This window comes from Camponotus floridanus, unplaced genomic scaffold, assembly GCF_003227725.1.
Source record: "Camponotus floridanus strain SB8 unplaced genomic scaffold, Cflo_v7.5 scaffold147, whole genome shotgun sequence".
In the NCBI taxonomy this organism is placed as follows: domain Eukaryota; kingdom Metazoa; phylum Arthropoda; class Insecta; order Hymenoptera; family Formicidae; genus Camponotus; species Camponotus floridanus.
Window position 1 is genome coordinate 47,930 of NW_020229267.1, and position 18,387 is coordinate 66,316.

The following is an 18,387-nucleotide window of genomic DNA, read 5'->3' on the forward strand; positions in this document are numbered from 1 at the left end:
GTTCTCTCTAATAATACAATGTTGTATATATACGCAGAATGTTCCACACGCGACATGCGGCATTATCATCATTTTCGCGTCATTTTCCTATTGCCGAAGAAGCAAAGTGACAAATACTTTTCGGGGCGGTACTATTTATCGCGGCGCATGAGAAGCGGTAAACCGCACGCTTCGAGTGCCGAGGAAGGAGAGGCGCGACATATGATACCGCGCTGAAAAATATAATCACGTTACTTTTTCGGCGATAGGAAAATAATGCGAAAATGATGGTGTCGTGTGTTGCGTGTGGGACACCCTGCATATATACAACATTGTACATTTACAAATTCAACTCTAGATTTATTAAGGAGATAACGATTCAAGAATACGCTCATGCACGATTTATATGCTTCTAAATTGTTTTATAAACAGCGTGCAGCTCTTTATCATTTGCAAACTTGCCGACGTATTCATTTCAACTTAACATGTTGTTTAACATTAATACTGCTTAATTCGACATGAAATTTATCACAATTTAGTGTGCGCGTGAAAAGAGAGAGAGAGAGAGAGAGAGAGAGAGAGAGAGATTGATGGGGGGGGAGAGAGCGAAATAGATATACGGAGAGAGATATATGTATATAAATATAATCGTGATACTTTCTGATTAGATATAATGCGTATGAAACAAGAAAAAATCTATTTTTCACGTCACGCAAGTTACAGATTTTCTGTCGCTTCATACGCATCATCCATAAACCAGAAAGTATCATATGATTGAATTATATGTACATATATTTCTATACGTTTCTCTATTTCGCTCCCTCTCTCTCTCCTTCTTTGACGCGCACCTCGAATTGTGATAGATGTCATGTTAAAATAGGCAGCGTTTATGTTAAATTACACATTAAAGTTGTAATGAATACGTCGGCAAGTTGCAAACGATAGAGGACTTCACGCTGTTTATAAAACAATTTAGTGGTATAAATCGTGCGTGCATAAGTATATATTTGTCGTTCTCTCTAATAATACAATGTTGTATATATACGCAGAATGTTCCACACGCGACACGCGGCATTATCATCATTTTCGCGTCATTTTCCTATTGCCGAAGAAGCAAAGTGACAAATACTTTTTGGCGCGGTACTATTTATCGCGGCGCATGAGAAGCAGTAGGCCGCACGCTTCGAGCGGCGAGGGGAGCTGAGGCGCGACATATGATACCGCGCCGAAAAATATTATCACGTTGCTTTTTAGGCGTTAGGAAAATAACGCGAAAATAATGATGTCGTGTGTTGCGTGTGAGACACCCTGCATATATACAACATTGTACATTATCAATTCCGTTCCAGATTTATTAAGGAGATAACAACGAATACGCTCGTGCACAATTTATATGCTTTTAAATTTTTTTATAAACAGCGTGCAGCCCTTTCTCATTTGCAAACTTACCGACGTATTCATTTCAACTTAATATGTGGTTTAACATTAATACTGCTTAATTCAACATGAAATCTATTAGAATTCAGTGTGCGCGTGAAAAGGGAGAGAGAGAGAGAGAGAGAGAGTGATGGGGGGGGGGAATAGAGAGCAAAATAGAGATATGGAGAGAGATACATGTATAAAAGTTTAATCGTGATACTTTCTGATTAAGGTATAATGCGTATGAAGTCAGAAAAAATCTATTATTCACGTCACGCAATTTATAGATTTTCTGTCTTTCGCTTCATACGCATCATCCATGAACCAGAATGTATCATATTGAATTATATGTACATATATCTCTCTCCGTTTCTCTATTTCGCTCCCTCTCTCTCTCTCTCTCTCTCTCTCTCCTTCTTTGATGCGCATCCCGAATTGTGATAGATGTCATGTTAAATTAGGCAGCGTTTATGTTAAATTACACGTTAAAATTTAAATGAATACGTGGGCAAGTTGCAAACAATACGACAAATACTTTTCGGCGCGGTACTATTTATCGCGGCGCATGAGAAGCGGTAAACCGCACGCTTCGAGTGCCGAGGGAGGAGAGGCGCGACATATGATACCGCGCCGAAAAATATAATCACATTTTTTTTTCGGCAATAGGAAAATAACGCGAAAATAATGGTGTCATGTGTTGCGTGTGGGACACCCTGCATATATACAACATTATCAATTTCACTCCAGATTTATTAAGGAGATAACGACGAATATGTTCGTGCACGATTTATATGCTTCTAAATTGTTTTATAAACTGCGTCAAGTTCTTTATCGTTTGCAACTTGCCGACGTATTTATTTCAACTTTAACGTGTAATTTAACATAAACGCTGCCTAATTTAACATGACATCTATCACAATTCGGGGTGCGCGTCAAAGAAAGAAAGAGAGAGTGAGGGAACGAAAAAGAGAAACGGAGAGAGAAATATGTACATATAATTCAATCATATGATATTTTCTGGTTAATGGATGATGCGTATGTAGCGACAGAAAATCTATAAATTGCGTGACGTGAATAAAGTAAATTAAAGTTGTGTTTCACGTATAATACGCAAAATCAGCTGATGCAAAAATAAGTTAAATCAGGTGAAACGACGGACGATTTTTTATAGTCTTTTCGTAGTTATTTTCAAGTTTGATAATTCGTTGTCATGCGTTAACAAGGATGCGATACCGATCGTCTTCTTTATAAACCCTGTTTTTGAATGCTATAAATGTTTATAGAAATATTGAATTATTAATTTTGTTTTCCTTGAACTGGAGTCAATAGGTGACAAGTGTAGATGTATAAAATATTTATTTTTGTTTTTCATATAAACATAAATATATTAACGCACAAAAATAGCGAGATTAGTTATGTACTGCTGTAATGTTGAAATTGACATCTGTAATTCGAAGTTGTTAAAAAGATTTCTGCGTCTGCATTTTTCTTTGATATATATACATAGTCTGTATTAATTATTATAATCATTTAATTATTGTAATTTTTACTTAAAATGATGCGGAGGAGACAGAACAATATGTGGTATATAAGTATAACAGATTTAATATGAAAATCTCATATGTATTTCGTAGTATATACATGAAATAAAAAATATGTAAATAACAGTAATGAAACTGAATGTTATGTATATAATTATGTCTTTGGTTGTACAGGTTGTTTTATTCATGTAGCATTTGATAATATGATGAATATATATGATAAATACATATAAAATTTTTGTTTTCCTGATATTTTTTTTCATAAAATTCTACATAGATAAGGAATATGTGAACAAGATTGAATATTCACAATTCCCATTAGTTTAAAAAAGGAACGTGTATATTGTATACATTAAAATGACAAAGTTATCGTGTTGAAGAGAAAGGGTTTACCACACAATCTTTTCCGTAACACGTTACGTTAAATTAAGTAATGATTTTAATTTAATTGTATTGTACATAATCTTAAACTTTAATCAGCACACAAAAATAATCGTAAATGGTAAGACCAGAACGTAACATAAATTTAACATAACGATTTTTTGTGCTTTTGACTAAAGTTTGAGGTTATGTATTGAGTAAAGTCTAAGGTCAGTACTTAACGTAACGTATAAGCGTTACGAAAAAGCTTGTGCGGTGGCCTACAGAAATACATAAAATTCTTAATTATAACGTATANTAAATACGTGTACAGCAATGTAAAAATTGCGGCTCCGGCAAAATTTAAAGTAGGCGATTCGGTACGCGTGAGCAAATACAAGACCATCTTTGAAAAAGGTTTCGCATCAAATTGGACGACAGAAATTTTTAAGATTATCAATGTGCAGAAAATTAATCCCGCGACATTCATACTCGAAGATTCGCGGGGAAATCCCGTCGCTGGAGGATTCTACGAATACGAGTTACAATGCATCGCCAATCCTGACGTATATCTCGTGAAAAAAATTTTACAAAAAAAGGTGACGAGGTTTACGTGAAATGGTTGGGAATGGATAAATCATACAACTCTTGGATTCATAAAAATAATGTATTGTAAACATTTATTGAAACATAAAATATGCATATAAAATTTATTAAAATATACAATATAAAATATATAATATAAAATGTACAAAATATATACATGGTTATGTACAAATATATACAATATAAATATATAGAATTAATAAACGAAATATACATTTATGTACAACGGTATCCGATAATGTCCCCACGGTAGCGTATCGGTGGTATCGAGTACGATATACCGCTTGTCGTCGTACGGACTCAGAGCAATTTTCGTCTCACGAATCGTGTATACTTGGTGTAATTTAGATCGTATACACGACTGCTGACGCGTCATTTCAATCTCTTCGTTCAAGCACCGCGTGTAATCGTCAAACGTTATCGTTCTCGCGACAACGTTGCTCTTGACGCCTTTGACTTTTTTCGTATCCTTTTTCCCATTCACTCGTAACGCGTACATCTTTGCTCTGAGTCCGACGAATTCGGTCATTATGGCACCGTTGTTTTCGTCCTTCATCAGATCCGGTACCTTTTTATTTAGAAGCGGTATATCGTACGCATTGTCCACCGCATAATCGCTCGTATCGAATCTAACAATGTCACGCTTCATATTCTCATATACATTCGCACACTCGATGTGATATATGAGACTGTCTGTATCGGTGTACATTACCCGGCATTTTTCGCGATACATTGGCGGCATATACTCGTGATGAAATTCGTACAAACATGTCTTGGATATGTCGAGGATGCACATACCCACGTAAATCGGCTTGTAGAATTTCACCTCGAGTTTACGTAATTCCACAGCGATTAAGTTTTCCGAAAAAACGCTTCTGTTGTGGAAATTTGGTTTCGCGATCATCGCTTCTGAGCCGTATCGTCCGTCCCACTTTGTTAATAATTTTACACCGACACGATTGCGCACATTTTCCATCGTTTTACCAAACACCGCATTGTTTAATTTGTATAAATTTTTTTCGAAATCATTTTAACCAATGTTCCGAAATGTGTACTTAATTCTATGTAATTTTGAAGCCAGGGAGATTGTGAAAACTGTAAAATTCGATATATTTCTGTTACACGAAGGCCGTGCCGCGTACACTGCTGCAGATGTTGTGGTAGTGTATCACGTAACGCTTCTTATCGTATAACGTTGCAAGCAGCTTGAATTCCCGCTTGCCAGGTGGTTTGTCGCGTGTCGAGCAAAACGGTAGGTTAGTGTGCGCATCGTGAAGATGTTGCGGGTACTCGAGGTCCACTTCGAGGATATAGCCCATAGGCGAATCTAGCGCGATGGATGATACGTCAAAATTGGACACGTCGTCGACCCATCGAAAATCAGCATAGGGCAGCGGTTGACACATTGCCCACCCATACAAATTATTTACATCAAAGTACATCAAGTACGATGATAGTTTCGATGGATCGTACGATGCATGTACTTGTTATTAGCGCGAGCGTATCTACCCGAACATTGGCTCAGACCACCGCGTATACTACGTTCGATAAACATAACTATGTCGATGTCTGTAAGCAACTCAAACGTGATCTTTGTATGCTTCAACATGGCGTCCCACGTGTATCCGGGGAGAGTATAATAATATGCGAGGTCGAGTCCGTAACTTTCGATACATTTATCTCGAAAGTTTTCGAAAATGTCGGCTAATAACAAGACATCAATTTTGAGGTACAAGTCGCTATATTCGCCTAGCGTCCGAATGGAGAATCGCGTCCAGACGTTCTCGGCGTGCGCGTAATCGCTCTCGGATAGTTTCACCGGTCAAGGAACTGTAAAACGATTCGCGCGATGGTAAACACGTATCTTGCAACCTGTCAACGGAATCGATGTATTCGTACGAAAATACACCTTTTCGCGTTAACAAATTGAAATGTTCTGTAGATAAATTTTGAAATTCCGATTTTAAAATTTTGAGTTTATCTTTGTCCAAAAATGATGCCAATTTATCGAGACTCGATGCGAAAAATTTAAAGGAATCGATGAAACGTAATTTTATTTGATTTTTTGATTCTTCTTTAAAATCAACAGTTTTAGTAAACGAAATATATTTTTCCTTGGTTATCGGTAATAACTCGATTTTCCCTTCGAACGCTGTGGCTATTTCCTCGATGATAAAATGAGAATCGTAATCGGATAAATTGTGAAAAATTATCGGAATACAAAAAGAATCTTTATAATTTAGATTACAATTTGAATGCGCGGGACCTCTGTACCGCCCGGTCAGATGGCAATGATCGCGAACGCGTGTATCGTCTTGCGCAAACGGCTTTTCGCATATATGACAACGAGTGGCGCTACGGAATTTCTCCCACTCTTCAGACGTTAAATTTACCATGGGGACATTTGTTTTTAAAATATTCTTAACGCGAATTGCTAAATTTTTAAGGTCTGCGGCGAACCATGCTAAACAATCGGCACTACGACGCGAATGATACGCCGATAATGAATCGTCGAACGAGCAATGTACATAGTAAGCTAAACTAAATACTTGATGATGTTGATATAATTTCTCTTCTTCCTTCTTGGCCAGGACACATTCCAAATTGGCGTACACAATGAATGGAAGCCGCTCATTCCAATTAGGGTTGTTGAACAATAGCCACTTGTCCTTGTCGCTCGGCAACCGGACAGCGCAGTTGTTTAGCTTTCCGCAGTCGACTATGTGGGACTGCAACTTGTCGTCTGAATAAAAATAATGTAGACATCTGTAAAAGAAATAAAAAAATTTTTTTATCATAAGATTTTTTATATAAATTATTTGATATAATTATTCAAATAATATAAAATAAACTTACCGATCGCAGATATATCTCTTGTGATCTTTTTCGCTCAATTGCGAGCTCACGAGCCTGGATAAATTCTTGATCCAAGCGAAATGTCCCACGTTGTCGCCATCTTCAATGTACAGCAGATTCACATGCTTGTCCCGTTTCTGCTGCGAAAGACGTATCGGGACAATGTTTTTGTCTTCGATGCCGTACACATTGATTGAAATGTCATTTGCAAGTTCAAATTTGTTAATCTGATTCACAGTCACTGAAAACTCAATGTCCCAGAGATTCAGCACTCGCGTAATGAGGGTACCATGATTCCCGTTCCGCGTGACATTCGGCGGGATACAGAGCAGCGATCACTGCCCACGCGAAACACGCATTGTCCTTTGATTGCACGTTAATCACCGCTCTCTTCATCATAATCTCCCGCGGTAACTTGATGTGACATCCTGCGCGCATAGGATTATACTTGTTAATATTTATAGTTAAATTAAGTATTCGCGACAATGTTCACCCGCTATCGCGTTCCTGAAACTCTTCCAGAGACGCTAGGGTGGACTCGATAATGCGCTGTTCGTACCACTCGCGTAAATCAGATGTGCGAAAGAGTTCATAGTTTCTCGTATTCACACTTTTATTCGCATGTTTATCACCCGACACAAATTCACCGTTGAATATAGTGTTCACTTTCATATTACAGTGTTTTTTTAAAGCGTCCTGCACATGTTCCAACACAATGTCTTTAGCGTTATCGAAAAATTGGCGCGGTTCGATGTGATTATAGTTTATCACCGCACCAGTCGATACGCGACTCTCGAACGCCGTATCAATTTCGCGCCACACAAGTCCATTTTGGCGCGCACTACATCCGGCACCCGTGTACGAAACGTCCACGTACCGAATTCTTCAGCCCTTCGAGACGCGCGATCTGAGCAATCAGCGATTGTCGATATCCGATCGATAATCGCGGTCGTTTGATTCGACTTTGCTCTTCCAGCGACTCGATGTACTCGTCCCATCGTTGCTCCCACACAATGTAATTTTCCAACGAATCAAGCAAAGCGAATCCCGCAAAATTTGCTTCTCCATATTGTAACATTTGCAAAAATTAGCGTTTCTAATGATACTCCTGATGCACTTTAGCTACTGGTGGGGTGCGTCTTTCTATCATGATTTATATATCGTCTCATGCATTGTTTTATCATCGAACATTCTAGGACGATTTCATCTTACAAAAAATTCCCCGTAGTACCGTGTGCAATTTGACCTTGATAATTTTGCGTTTTGTCACGTACATTTGAAAAATCTAACGTGATTGCATCAGGGGCAGCCGTACATCGGCGCTCGATTTTAGCAAATTCAGCTAAATCTTTGTCTAAGGATGATGCATGTCTTAACCTTGGCAGTTATTTTTTTCACTATTTGTCACGTACATTTGAATAATTTTGACATGATTGCATCAAGGGCAGCCGTACATCGGCGCTCGATTTTAGCAAATTCAGCTAAATCTTTGTCTAGGGATGATACACATTTTAACCTTGGCAGTTATTTTTTCACTATTTGTCACGTACATTTGAATAATTTTGACGTGATTGCATCAGGCGCAGCCGTACATCGGCGCTCGATTTTTGCAAATTCAGCTAAATCTTTGTTTCGATGCAGATCTTAACCTTGAAAATTTCCCGTTTTGTCACGTACATTTGAATAATTTTGACGTGATTGCATCAGGAGCAGCCATACATCGGCATTCGATTTTAGCAAATTCAGCTAAATCTTTGTTCTGAGGATGATGTCATCGCAGCCGTACAACGGCGCGACAAAATTTTGGAAGAAATTAAAATGTTGCGTCAGCAATAATCCCCTCTACATCGCAATTTACGATACTATTTGAATTGATGTTAATTCTAATACGATTGCAGTATTGTATCAATCGCGCGTGTAAAAGGTGCACCGCTGAAGAAATTGAATTTCTACGTTCCGATTCGAAACGGTGAAACTCCGCCGTGTAAGAAGCAGAAATGCGACATGTAAGATTCGATTATTTAAACATTTTTCAATTTGTTTAAAATTTTCTTAAATATTGGTCTAATTATTTATATTTTTATAATATTCAGCCTCGTCGTGCGGCTCGCATACTTGGAAGAAGGTACGCTCTAACCCCGACGTCGTACAAGTATTTGGACATTGGAATAAGCGTTGTAGCTGTATCGTATGTAGAACTGATTCTCGGCGACAATCGAGGCAATCAAATAGTGTTGCCTTTTTCAATGTGGAATTTGTTGATGCGGAAGCAAGCAGACGTTGAACAATTTCTACAATCGACTGCTCCCCCATTAAGGATTGGAGATTTAACGATTGAAATGTATCAATCGAAAATTGTAAAACTCACACTATGCGGCAATTCTTTGTATATGAAACCAGAAACGTTATTACATTTATTTAATTTTGAAAATTGTATCGATCATAATATGCATAATTGGTTATGCGAGAATATGTATCTCGTAAATGAAAAATTTAAACAATTTGAAACTGTATTACAACGTAGTAATATTACTACTGTATGCGATGCTGTAAAAACGATACGCGAGAGTGATGCCTTTGACAGCGAATCATTGATCGATTGCGAATTATTAACATGTGCTGTAAATGATATTCTTTACGGTACGTGCAATAAATAATTATTTTTATTCCATCTATGATTTTATTTCTTTCCTTTCATACGAATAAGAATAGTCGACAATTTTTCTCATTACGCTCCGCTAAGGATGTAGAGAAATGCTGAGGTAGATCAGACGCGATGCTCTAGTTGGAATGAGATGCAAGATATTAAAAAGATATATAATGAAGAGGAGTCTGTGGCATTAGAATATTATTTCGTTGTTCTTTGCGTTTCGTTAGTCTTGTGTGTTACGTTAGTGCAATGGCTGAAGAAGACGTAATCATCATCGACGATGAAGACGAAGATGTTATATCGTCGACGAAGGCGTTGAAGAAATTATTATCATTGATGATGAAGATAATCAAATGGATATTGATGATGGTGATAACTATATGGACATTGACAATCTAGATGAATCAGACGAGGATGAAGAAATGTCTGATGGTGAAATAGAACCCTTGACAGACAGTGCTTACGATAGTGACAATAGTGATGCTGAACTAGTACAACAGAAACAGCGACATTTAGACTTACCCGAAATATTAACATTGAACGAGGCAACAAAGATATGTTATATTTCCTATTTTTACATGAAAAATGGATCGAGGTATTGCGCTGATTGCCTTCTGAGACTATCAGAATTGTTTCTGGAAGCTACATCTGTTCGGCAACATAGAATCACAGCTTATTACAATAGATATAATATTTCGTGCAAAGAGTGCAGGAAATCTCTACTTCAAATACTGCCGTGTGACATGTGCCCCATTTGCACACATTAAATAAATGGATAACATTGTAAGTATCTTTCCATTTGTAATATGACAAAAAGTATCCAAAAATAAATTATTAAAATCTAATGAAATATGTGTTTTTTCTGTTACAGGAGCGGCCCTCCCAGCCTGGCGCATCGCCCCCTTAAACTTCCCGGAGCGACCCCTTAGCCTTCCAGGAGCGGCCCTCTCACCCGGCACACCGTCCCCCCCATTAATTTTATTATACAGGGTGAGGAAAAAGTACCGGGACACCTAAATAACTTCTGAACGGTTTGAGATATCGATTAAAATTTACAAGGTTACAATGGTATCACACAATCTATCACATAACACCAAAAACGCCCATTTTGACACCCTCGGGGGACGGGGGGGAGGGAGAGCGAGAAAATTTTAAATGGAATGTGGGATCGAAAGAGGGTTCGTTTGAAAGAGCTTTTCGAGATGAGAACAACGCGATGTCGCCGAGGTCTCTACGATTTTTTTTCACAGAGTTATGATCATTTAAACATTGAGATTTCGCAGTAGCGGAGGGTCCACGACGAGGACGTGAGAAAGACTTTCCGCGGACACGTGTGGATAAAATTGCATGTAGGAAGGCATGTGGGGTGTGCGTGCTTGCGCAGTAATTAACGACTCCAAACCACCTCTGCTGTGTGCGTGTGTGTGGGGGGGGGTGTGCGTGTGCGTGTGTGTGTATGTGTGTGTGTGTGCAAGACCGAGGATGTAGTATGTAATTAACTAAGGCAAGTATAGGAAGGTTTATATCAATTGTTCAAAATGTGCACCGTCAACTGTTTGACAACAGGCTATCCGATGATAAAAAGATGAAACGGCATTTTGAATGTAATTATGAGGAATAAGAGCAGCTTCTTGAAGAATCCGATTTTGTAATTCATCCAGATTTTGTGGTTTCGTTTCGTAAACTCTTTCTTTTAAATAACCCCACAGAAAGTAGTCGAGAGCTGTTAGGTCAGGCGATCTAGGAGGCCACTCGATAGCTCCTCTCCTACCTATCCATCGCTCAGGAAACATTGTGCTTAGATAATGACGGACGTTCCTTCCGTAATGCGGCACAGCACCATCTTGTTGAAACCATGTGTCCTCAAAATTGTCCTCCACGATAGCCTGTATTGCTGGAATTATTTCATGTCTTAGCATATCCTCGTACTTCGCAGCTGTTAAATTTCCATCGATGAAAAATGGAACAATGAGGGCATTATTGAGAATGCCTGCCAACACATTTAATTTTTGCGGATATTGCGTGTGTGTTTCTTCAATCCAGTGAGGATTTGCGTCAGACCAGAATCTGCAATTGTGCCGATTAACGTTGCCATTTATCTGAAATGTTGCTTCATCTGAGAAAACTATGTTTGATAGAAAGTTAGGATCCTCGTCTATTCTTTCCATCATCAACTCACAAAATTCAATGCGCCTATCAAAATCATCCTCATTTAGCTCTTGCACAAGATGGGCTTTATAGGGATGAAATTTATTATTTTTTAATATTTTAAGAACAGACTTTTGATCGATGTCATGTTGCAGAGCTACTTTACGGCTTGAATCATGCGGATTTTCGATGAAGGATTGTAAAACATCTAATGATTTTTCTGGATTTGTTGCTGACTTTGGCCTACCTAATACTGGGCGATTTTTAACACTTCCAGTTTCGTTGAAACGCCTTATCGTTCTCTCAACTGTAGATCTTGAAATGGCAGTATCTTCATTGCGAAAAGTTTCATTGAAAAGCTGTCTCACATCATTGTACGATCTCAATCGATCGCCCCAGCCTCTCATCATCAAAAGAGATATGCGCTCTCGTTCAGAAAGACGTAACATCGTTGACTGAAGGGATAAAAATGGGTCAAACTAAATAAACTAATACTTGGATATCAAGTGTTAAAACTTATTGAAAAGACAGCGAAGAGTAAAAATCACGGATCGTGATACAGTAAACTGTGATGAATGTTCAATAAATTAACTCGGGAAGCGATAATCGAACAGAACTTGGGTACGATCTGAGATTGAAATCAATTTCAACCGCGTTTGTGATCCAAACTTCGAGGAAGAACCTGGAAACGAAAAACTGAGAGCACATGTGCTATCGATAAATGGCACTGCTACGGTTTTGGGAATTCATGCACACCCACCCGCACACACCCACCCACCCACCCACACACACACACACACGCACGCACGCACGCACGCACGCACACAGCAGAGGTGGTTTGGAGTCGTTAATTACTGCGCAAGCACGCACACCCCACATGCCTTCCTACATGCAATTTTATCTACACGTGTCCGCGGAAAGTCTTTCTCACGTCCTCGTCGTGGGCCCTCCGCTACTGCGAAATCTCAATGTTTAAATGATCATAACTCTGCGAAAAAAAATCGTAGAGACCTCGGCGACATCGCGTTGTTCTCATCTCGAAAAGGTCTTTCAAACGAACCCTCACTCGACCCCACATTCCATTTAAAATTTTCTCGCCCTCCCTTCCCCCCGCCCCCCGGGGGTGTCAAAATGGGCGTTTTTGGTGTTATGTGATAGATTGTGTGATACCATTGTAACCTTGTAAATTTCAATCCGATATCTCAAACCGTTCAGAAGTTATTTAGGTGTCCCGGTACTTTTTCCTCACCCTGTATATTTTATATTATTATATCATTATATTATATTATTTTTATATTTTAAAATTTTACTATTTTAATCTTAATTTTAAGTACATACACACACACAAATATGTATAAAACACATACACATTTTAAAATAAATTTTATATATATTTTAATTAAAAAGAAAAACTAATTATTTATGCGCCTCTCCTTGCGTTCCCATCCCTCTCGTCTCTCTTGCGCTATTTGTAAGAATTTATCGTTCTCTCTATCATACTCATTAGTTGTAAGTCTCGCGATATTATTGTTCTCTCTTGTACACGTCGTTTTCGCGCTATCGTTCTCTCTTGCACGCGTCATCTTCGCGCTATCGTTCTCTCTTTCGTGCGCTAATTGTAAGTCTCGCGGTATTATCGTTCTCTCTTGCACGCGTCGTCTTCGCTCTATCGTTCTCTCTTTCGCGCGCTAATTGTAAGTCTCGCGGTATTATCGTTCTCTCTCGCATGCGTCGTCTTCGCGCTATTGTTCTCTCTCACACGTTGCGCTATCGTTCTCTCTCGCACGCGTTGTCTTAGAATATTATCGTTTTCTCTCTTTCGCTTAGCATATACTCGTTGCTCACTTACCTTTGCGTCGTCCTTCTCTCACCTAAACGTCGTCCTTGTCCCACGATGATGCCATCCTTGTCGCACTCGTAGCACTATCCTTTTCCCACACGTAGCGCTGTCCTCCTCACACCACCGTCTTCGTTCCGCGGATCCCCTTCACCGCGCGAACCCCCTCGTCCATCGCTCGCGCCGCCGATCCCCCTTCCCCGCGCGTGACGTCACTCCCCCGCATCGCGGTTCTCCTCGCGCCTTACCCCCCCTGAGAGGACCTGGGTTAGAACCGACCTAGTCTCACTACTGAAAGAAATAAAATCATAGATGGAATAAAAATAATTATTTATTGCACGCATCGTAAAGAATATCATTTACAGCACATGTTAATAATTCGCAATCGATCAATGATTCGCTGTCAAAGACATCACTCTCACGTATCGTTTTTACAGCATCGCATACAATAGTAATATTATTACGTTGTAATACAGTTTCAAATTGTTTAAATTTTTTATTAACGAGATACGTATTCTCGCATAACCAATTGTGCATATGATAGATACAATTTTCAAAATTAAATAGATGTAATAACGTTTCATGTACAAAGAATTTTCGCATAATGTGATTTTCACAATTTTCGATTGATACATTTCAATCGTTAAATCTCGAATCCTTAATGGATGAGCAGTCGATTGTAGAAATTGTTCAACGTCTGCTTGCTTCTGCATTAACAAATTCTACGTTGAAAAAGGCAACACTATTTGATTGCCTCAATTATCGCCGAGAATCAGTTCCACGTACGATACAGTTCCAACGCTTATTCCAATGTCCAAATACTCGTACGACGTTGGAGTTAGAGCGTACCTTCTTCCAAGTATATGAGCTGCACGACGAGGTTGAATACTATAAAATATAAATAATTAAACCAATATATTTATAATTTAATTAATATAACAAATTTTTTTAAATAATCAAATCTTACGTGTCACATTTCTGCTTCTTACACGATGGAGTTACACCGTTTTGAATCGGAACGTAAAAATTCATGTCGATTTCTTCAGCAATCAACCTTTCACACGCGCGATTGATGCAATACTGCAATCGTATTAGAATTAATATCAATTCAAATAGTATCGTAAATTGCGATGCAGAGGGGATTATTGTTGACGCGACATTTTAATATTCTCTAAAATTTTGTCGCGCTGCGATGTACGGCTGCGATGACATCATCCCCAGAACAAAGATTTAGCTGAATTTGCTAAAATCGAGCGCCGATGTACGGCTGCCCTTGACGCAATCACGTTAGATTTTTCAAATGTACGTGACAAAACGCGAAATATTTAAGGGTAAATTGCACGCTACTCAGGGGAATGTTTTTTAAGATGAAATTATTCTAGAATGTTCGACGATAAAACAATACACGAGACGGTATATAAATCATAATAGAGAGGCATTCCACCAGTAGCTAAAGTGCATCAGAACAGTCATTGGAAATTTTGCAAGTGTGCGTGTTACAATATGGATGACAAATTTTGCGAGAGTAATCCACATCGATTGATTCGCTGGAAGATTACATTGTGTGGGAGCAACGATGCGACGAGTACATCGAGTTGCTGGAAGAGCAAAGTCGAATCAAACGACCGCGATTATCGATCGGAAATCGACAATCGCTGATTGCTCGCATCGTGCGCCTCGAAGGGTTGAAAAATTCGGTACGTGGACGTTTCGTACACGCGGGTGCCGAATGTAGTGCGCGTCAAAATGGACTTGTGTGGCGTGAGATTGATACGACATTCGAGAGTCGCGTATCGACTGGTGCGGTGATAAACTATAATCACATCGAACCGCGCTAATTTCTCGATGACGCCAAAGACATTGTGTTGGAACATGTGCAGGACGCTCTAAAAAAACACAATTATGTAAAAGTGAACACTATATTCAATGGTGAATTTGTGTCGGGTGATAAACATGCGAATAAAAGTGTGAATACGAGAAACTATGAACTCTTTCGCACATCTGATTTACGCGAGTGGTACGAACAGCGCATTATCGAGTCCACCCTAGCGTCTCTGGAAGAGTTTCAGGAACGCGACAGCGAGTGGGCATTGTCGCGAATACTTAATTTAACTGTAAATATTAACAAGTATAATCCTATGCGCGCGGGATATTATGATGAAAAAAGCGGTGATTAACGTGCAATCAAAGGACAATGCGTGTTTCGCTTGGGCAGTAGTCGCCGCCCTATACCCCGCCAAAAGAAAGGTTGAATGAGAATCATCGTATCCGCATTACGCGATAGTGCTGAATCTCCAGAATATTGAGTTTCCAATGACTGTGAACCAAATAAAACATTTTAAACTGCTTAATGACATTTCGATTAATGTGTACAGTATCGAAGACAAGAACAGCATTGTCCTGATACGGCTTTCGCAGCAGAAACGGGATAAGCATGTCAACTTGTTGTACATTGAAGACAACAGCGTTGGACATTTCGCGTGGATCAAGAATTTATTCAGGCTCGTGAGCTCGCAACTGAGCAAACACAATGATCAAAGATATATCTGCGATCTCGGTAAGTTTAATTTATATTATTTGAATAAGTATAATTTATATAACCAATTGTTCTAATTTTAATTAAAATTTTTCTTTCTTTTACAGATGTTTCAACTATTTTGGTTCGGACGACAAGTTGCAATCGCATACGATCGACTGTGGAAAGATGAATGACTGCGCTATCCGGTTACCGAGCGATAAGGACAAGTGGCTCGAGTTCAACAATTTTAATCAGAAGGTGCGGCTTCCATTCGTCGTGTATGCCGACCCGGAATGCGTTCTGGCAAAGAGGAAGAAAAATTGTACCAACATCATAGGGTATTTAGTATAACTTACTATGTACACTGCTCGTACGACGAATCGTTATCAGCATATCATTTGCGTTGTAGCGTCGATTGTATAGCATGGTTCGTCGAAGACCTCAAAAATTTAGCAATTCGTGTAAAAAATATTTTAAAAACAAATGTCCCCATGGTAAATTTAACGTCCGAGGAGTGGGAGAAATTCCATAACGCCAATGTCACATATGCGAAAAACCGTTCGCGGAAGACGGTACACGCGTTCGCGATCATTGCCATCTGACCGGACGGTACAGAGGTCCCGCGCATTCAAATTGTAATTTAAATTATAAAGAATATTTTTGCATTCCGATAGTTTTTCATAATTTATCCGGATACGATTCTCATTTTATTATCAAGGAAATAGCCACAGCGTTCGAAGGGAGAATCGAGTTACTTCCAATAACCAAGGAAAAATATATATCATTTACTAAAAATGTTGATCTTAAAGAAGAATAAAAAATCAAGTAAAATTACGTTTTATCAATTCATACAAATTTCTTGCATCGAGTCTCGACAAATTGGCATCATTTTTAGACAAAGACAAACTTAAAATTTTGAAATCGAAATTTTAAAATTTATCTACAGAACATTTCAATTTGTTAACGCGAAAAGGTGTATTTCCGTATGAATACATCGATTCCGTTGACAAGTTTCAAGATACATGTTTACCACCGCGCGAATCGTTTTACAGTTCCTTGACAGGTGACTGTATCCGAGAACGATTACGCGCACATCGAGAACGTCTGGACGCGATTCTCCATTCGGACGCTAGGCGAATATAGCGACTTGTATCTCAAAATCGATGTCTTGTTATTAGCCGACATTTTCGAAAACTTTCGAGATAAATGTATCGAAAGTTACGGACTCGACCCCGCGTATTACTATACTCTCCCCGGATACACGCCATGGGACGCCATGTTAAAATATACGAAAATTACGTTCGAATTGCTTACCGACATCGACATGGTTATGTTCATCGAACGTGATATACGCGGCGGTCTGAGTCAATGTTCAGATAGATACGTTCGCGCTAATAACAAGTACATGGAGTCGTACGATCCATCGAAAACGTCATCGTACTTGATGTACTTTGATGTGAATAATTTGTACGGGGGCAATTTGTCAACCATTGTCCTATGTCGATTTTGGATAGGTCGATGACGTGTCCAATATTGACGTATTATCCATCGCGCTAGATTCGCCTACAGCCTATATCCTCGAAGTAGACCTCGAATACCCGCAACATCTTCACGATGCGTACACTGACATACCGTTTTGTCCGACACACGACAAACCACCTGGCAAGCGGGAATTCAAACTGCTTGCAACGTTATACGATAAGAAGCGTTACGTGATACACTACCGCAACCTGCAGCAGTGTACGCGTCACGGTCTTCGTGTAACAAAAATACATCGAATTTTACAGTTTTCTCAATCTCTCTAGGCTTCGAAATTACATAGAATTAAATACACATTTTAAAACATTGGCTAAAAATGATTTCGAAAAAAATTTATATAAATTAATGAACAATGCGGTGTTTGGCAAAACGATGGAAGATGTGCGAAATCGTGTCGATGTAAAATTATTAACAAAGTGGGATGGTCGGTACGGCGCAGAGGCGATGATTGCGAAACCAAATTTCCACAGCAGAAGCGTTTTTTCGGAAAACTTAATCACTGTGGAATTGCGTAAACTCGAGATAAAATTCTACAAACCAATTTACGTGGGTATGTGTATACTCGACATATCCAAAACATGTGTAACGATGCATTCCGGTGCATCGTTACAATTCCCGGCATAACATCCGCCGGAAGCACCGCCCGGCAGAACACTCGCCGTGCAGAGGCAGGGGCGCGGTGCGTCCACCTTTTTTAATACTTCTGCAAAACCGTTCGAATCAAAATTCGACCGAACACCGCCGAACAGAGCCGATGTGGCCCGAACCGCCGACCGGCTAAAGCCCGCGTTCGGCTCCTACCCGAATCCCTCCGAACGGGCCCGACCGTATCGTTTTCCGAAAACCCGTTCGGAAGGGGTTATACCGCCGCGCGCCGACGCGGGTAATTAGCCCGAATAAAAAGGGTCATATCTTCGCACTGATGACATTTTCC

General features: G+C 39.3%; 1 protein-coding gene across 1 annotated transcript; it reads right to left on the reverse strand.

Moving 5' to 3' along the window:
* Window positions 1–10,931: 10,931 nt before the first annotated feature.
* On the reverse strand, window positions 10,932–11,966 carry LOC112637245. The gene has a single exon (XM_025406503.1). The coding sequence runs from the start codon at window positions 11,964–11,966 to the stop codon at window positions 10,932–10,934; it is 1,035 nt and encodes a 344-aa protein (XP_025262288.1).
* Between the last annotated feature and the right edge of the window lie 6,421 nt (window positions 11,967–18,387).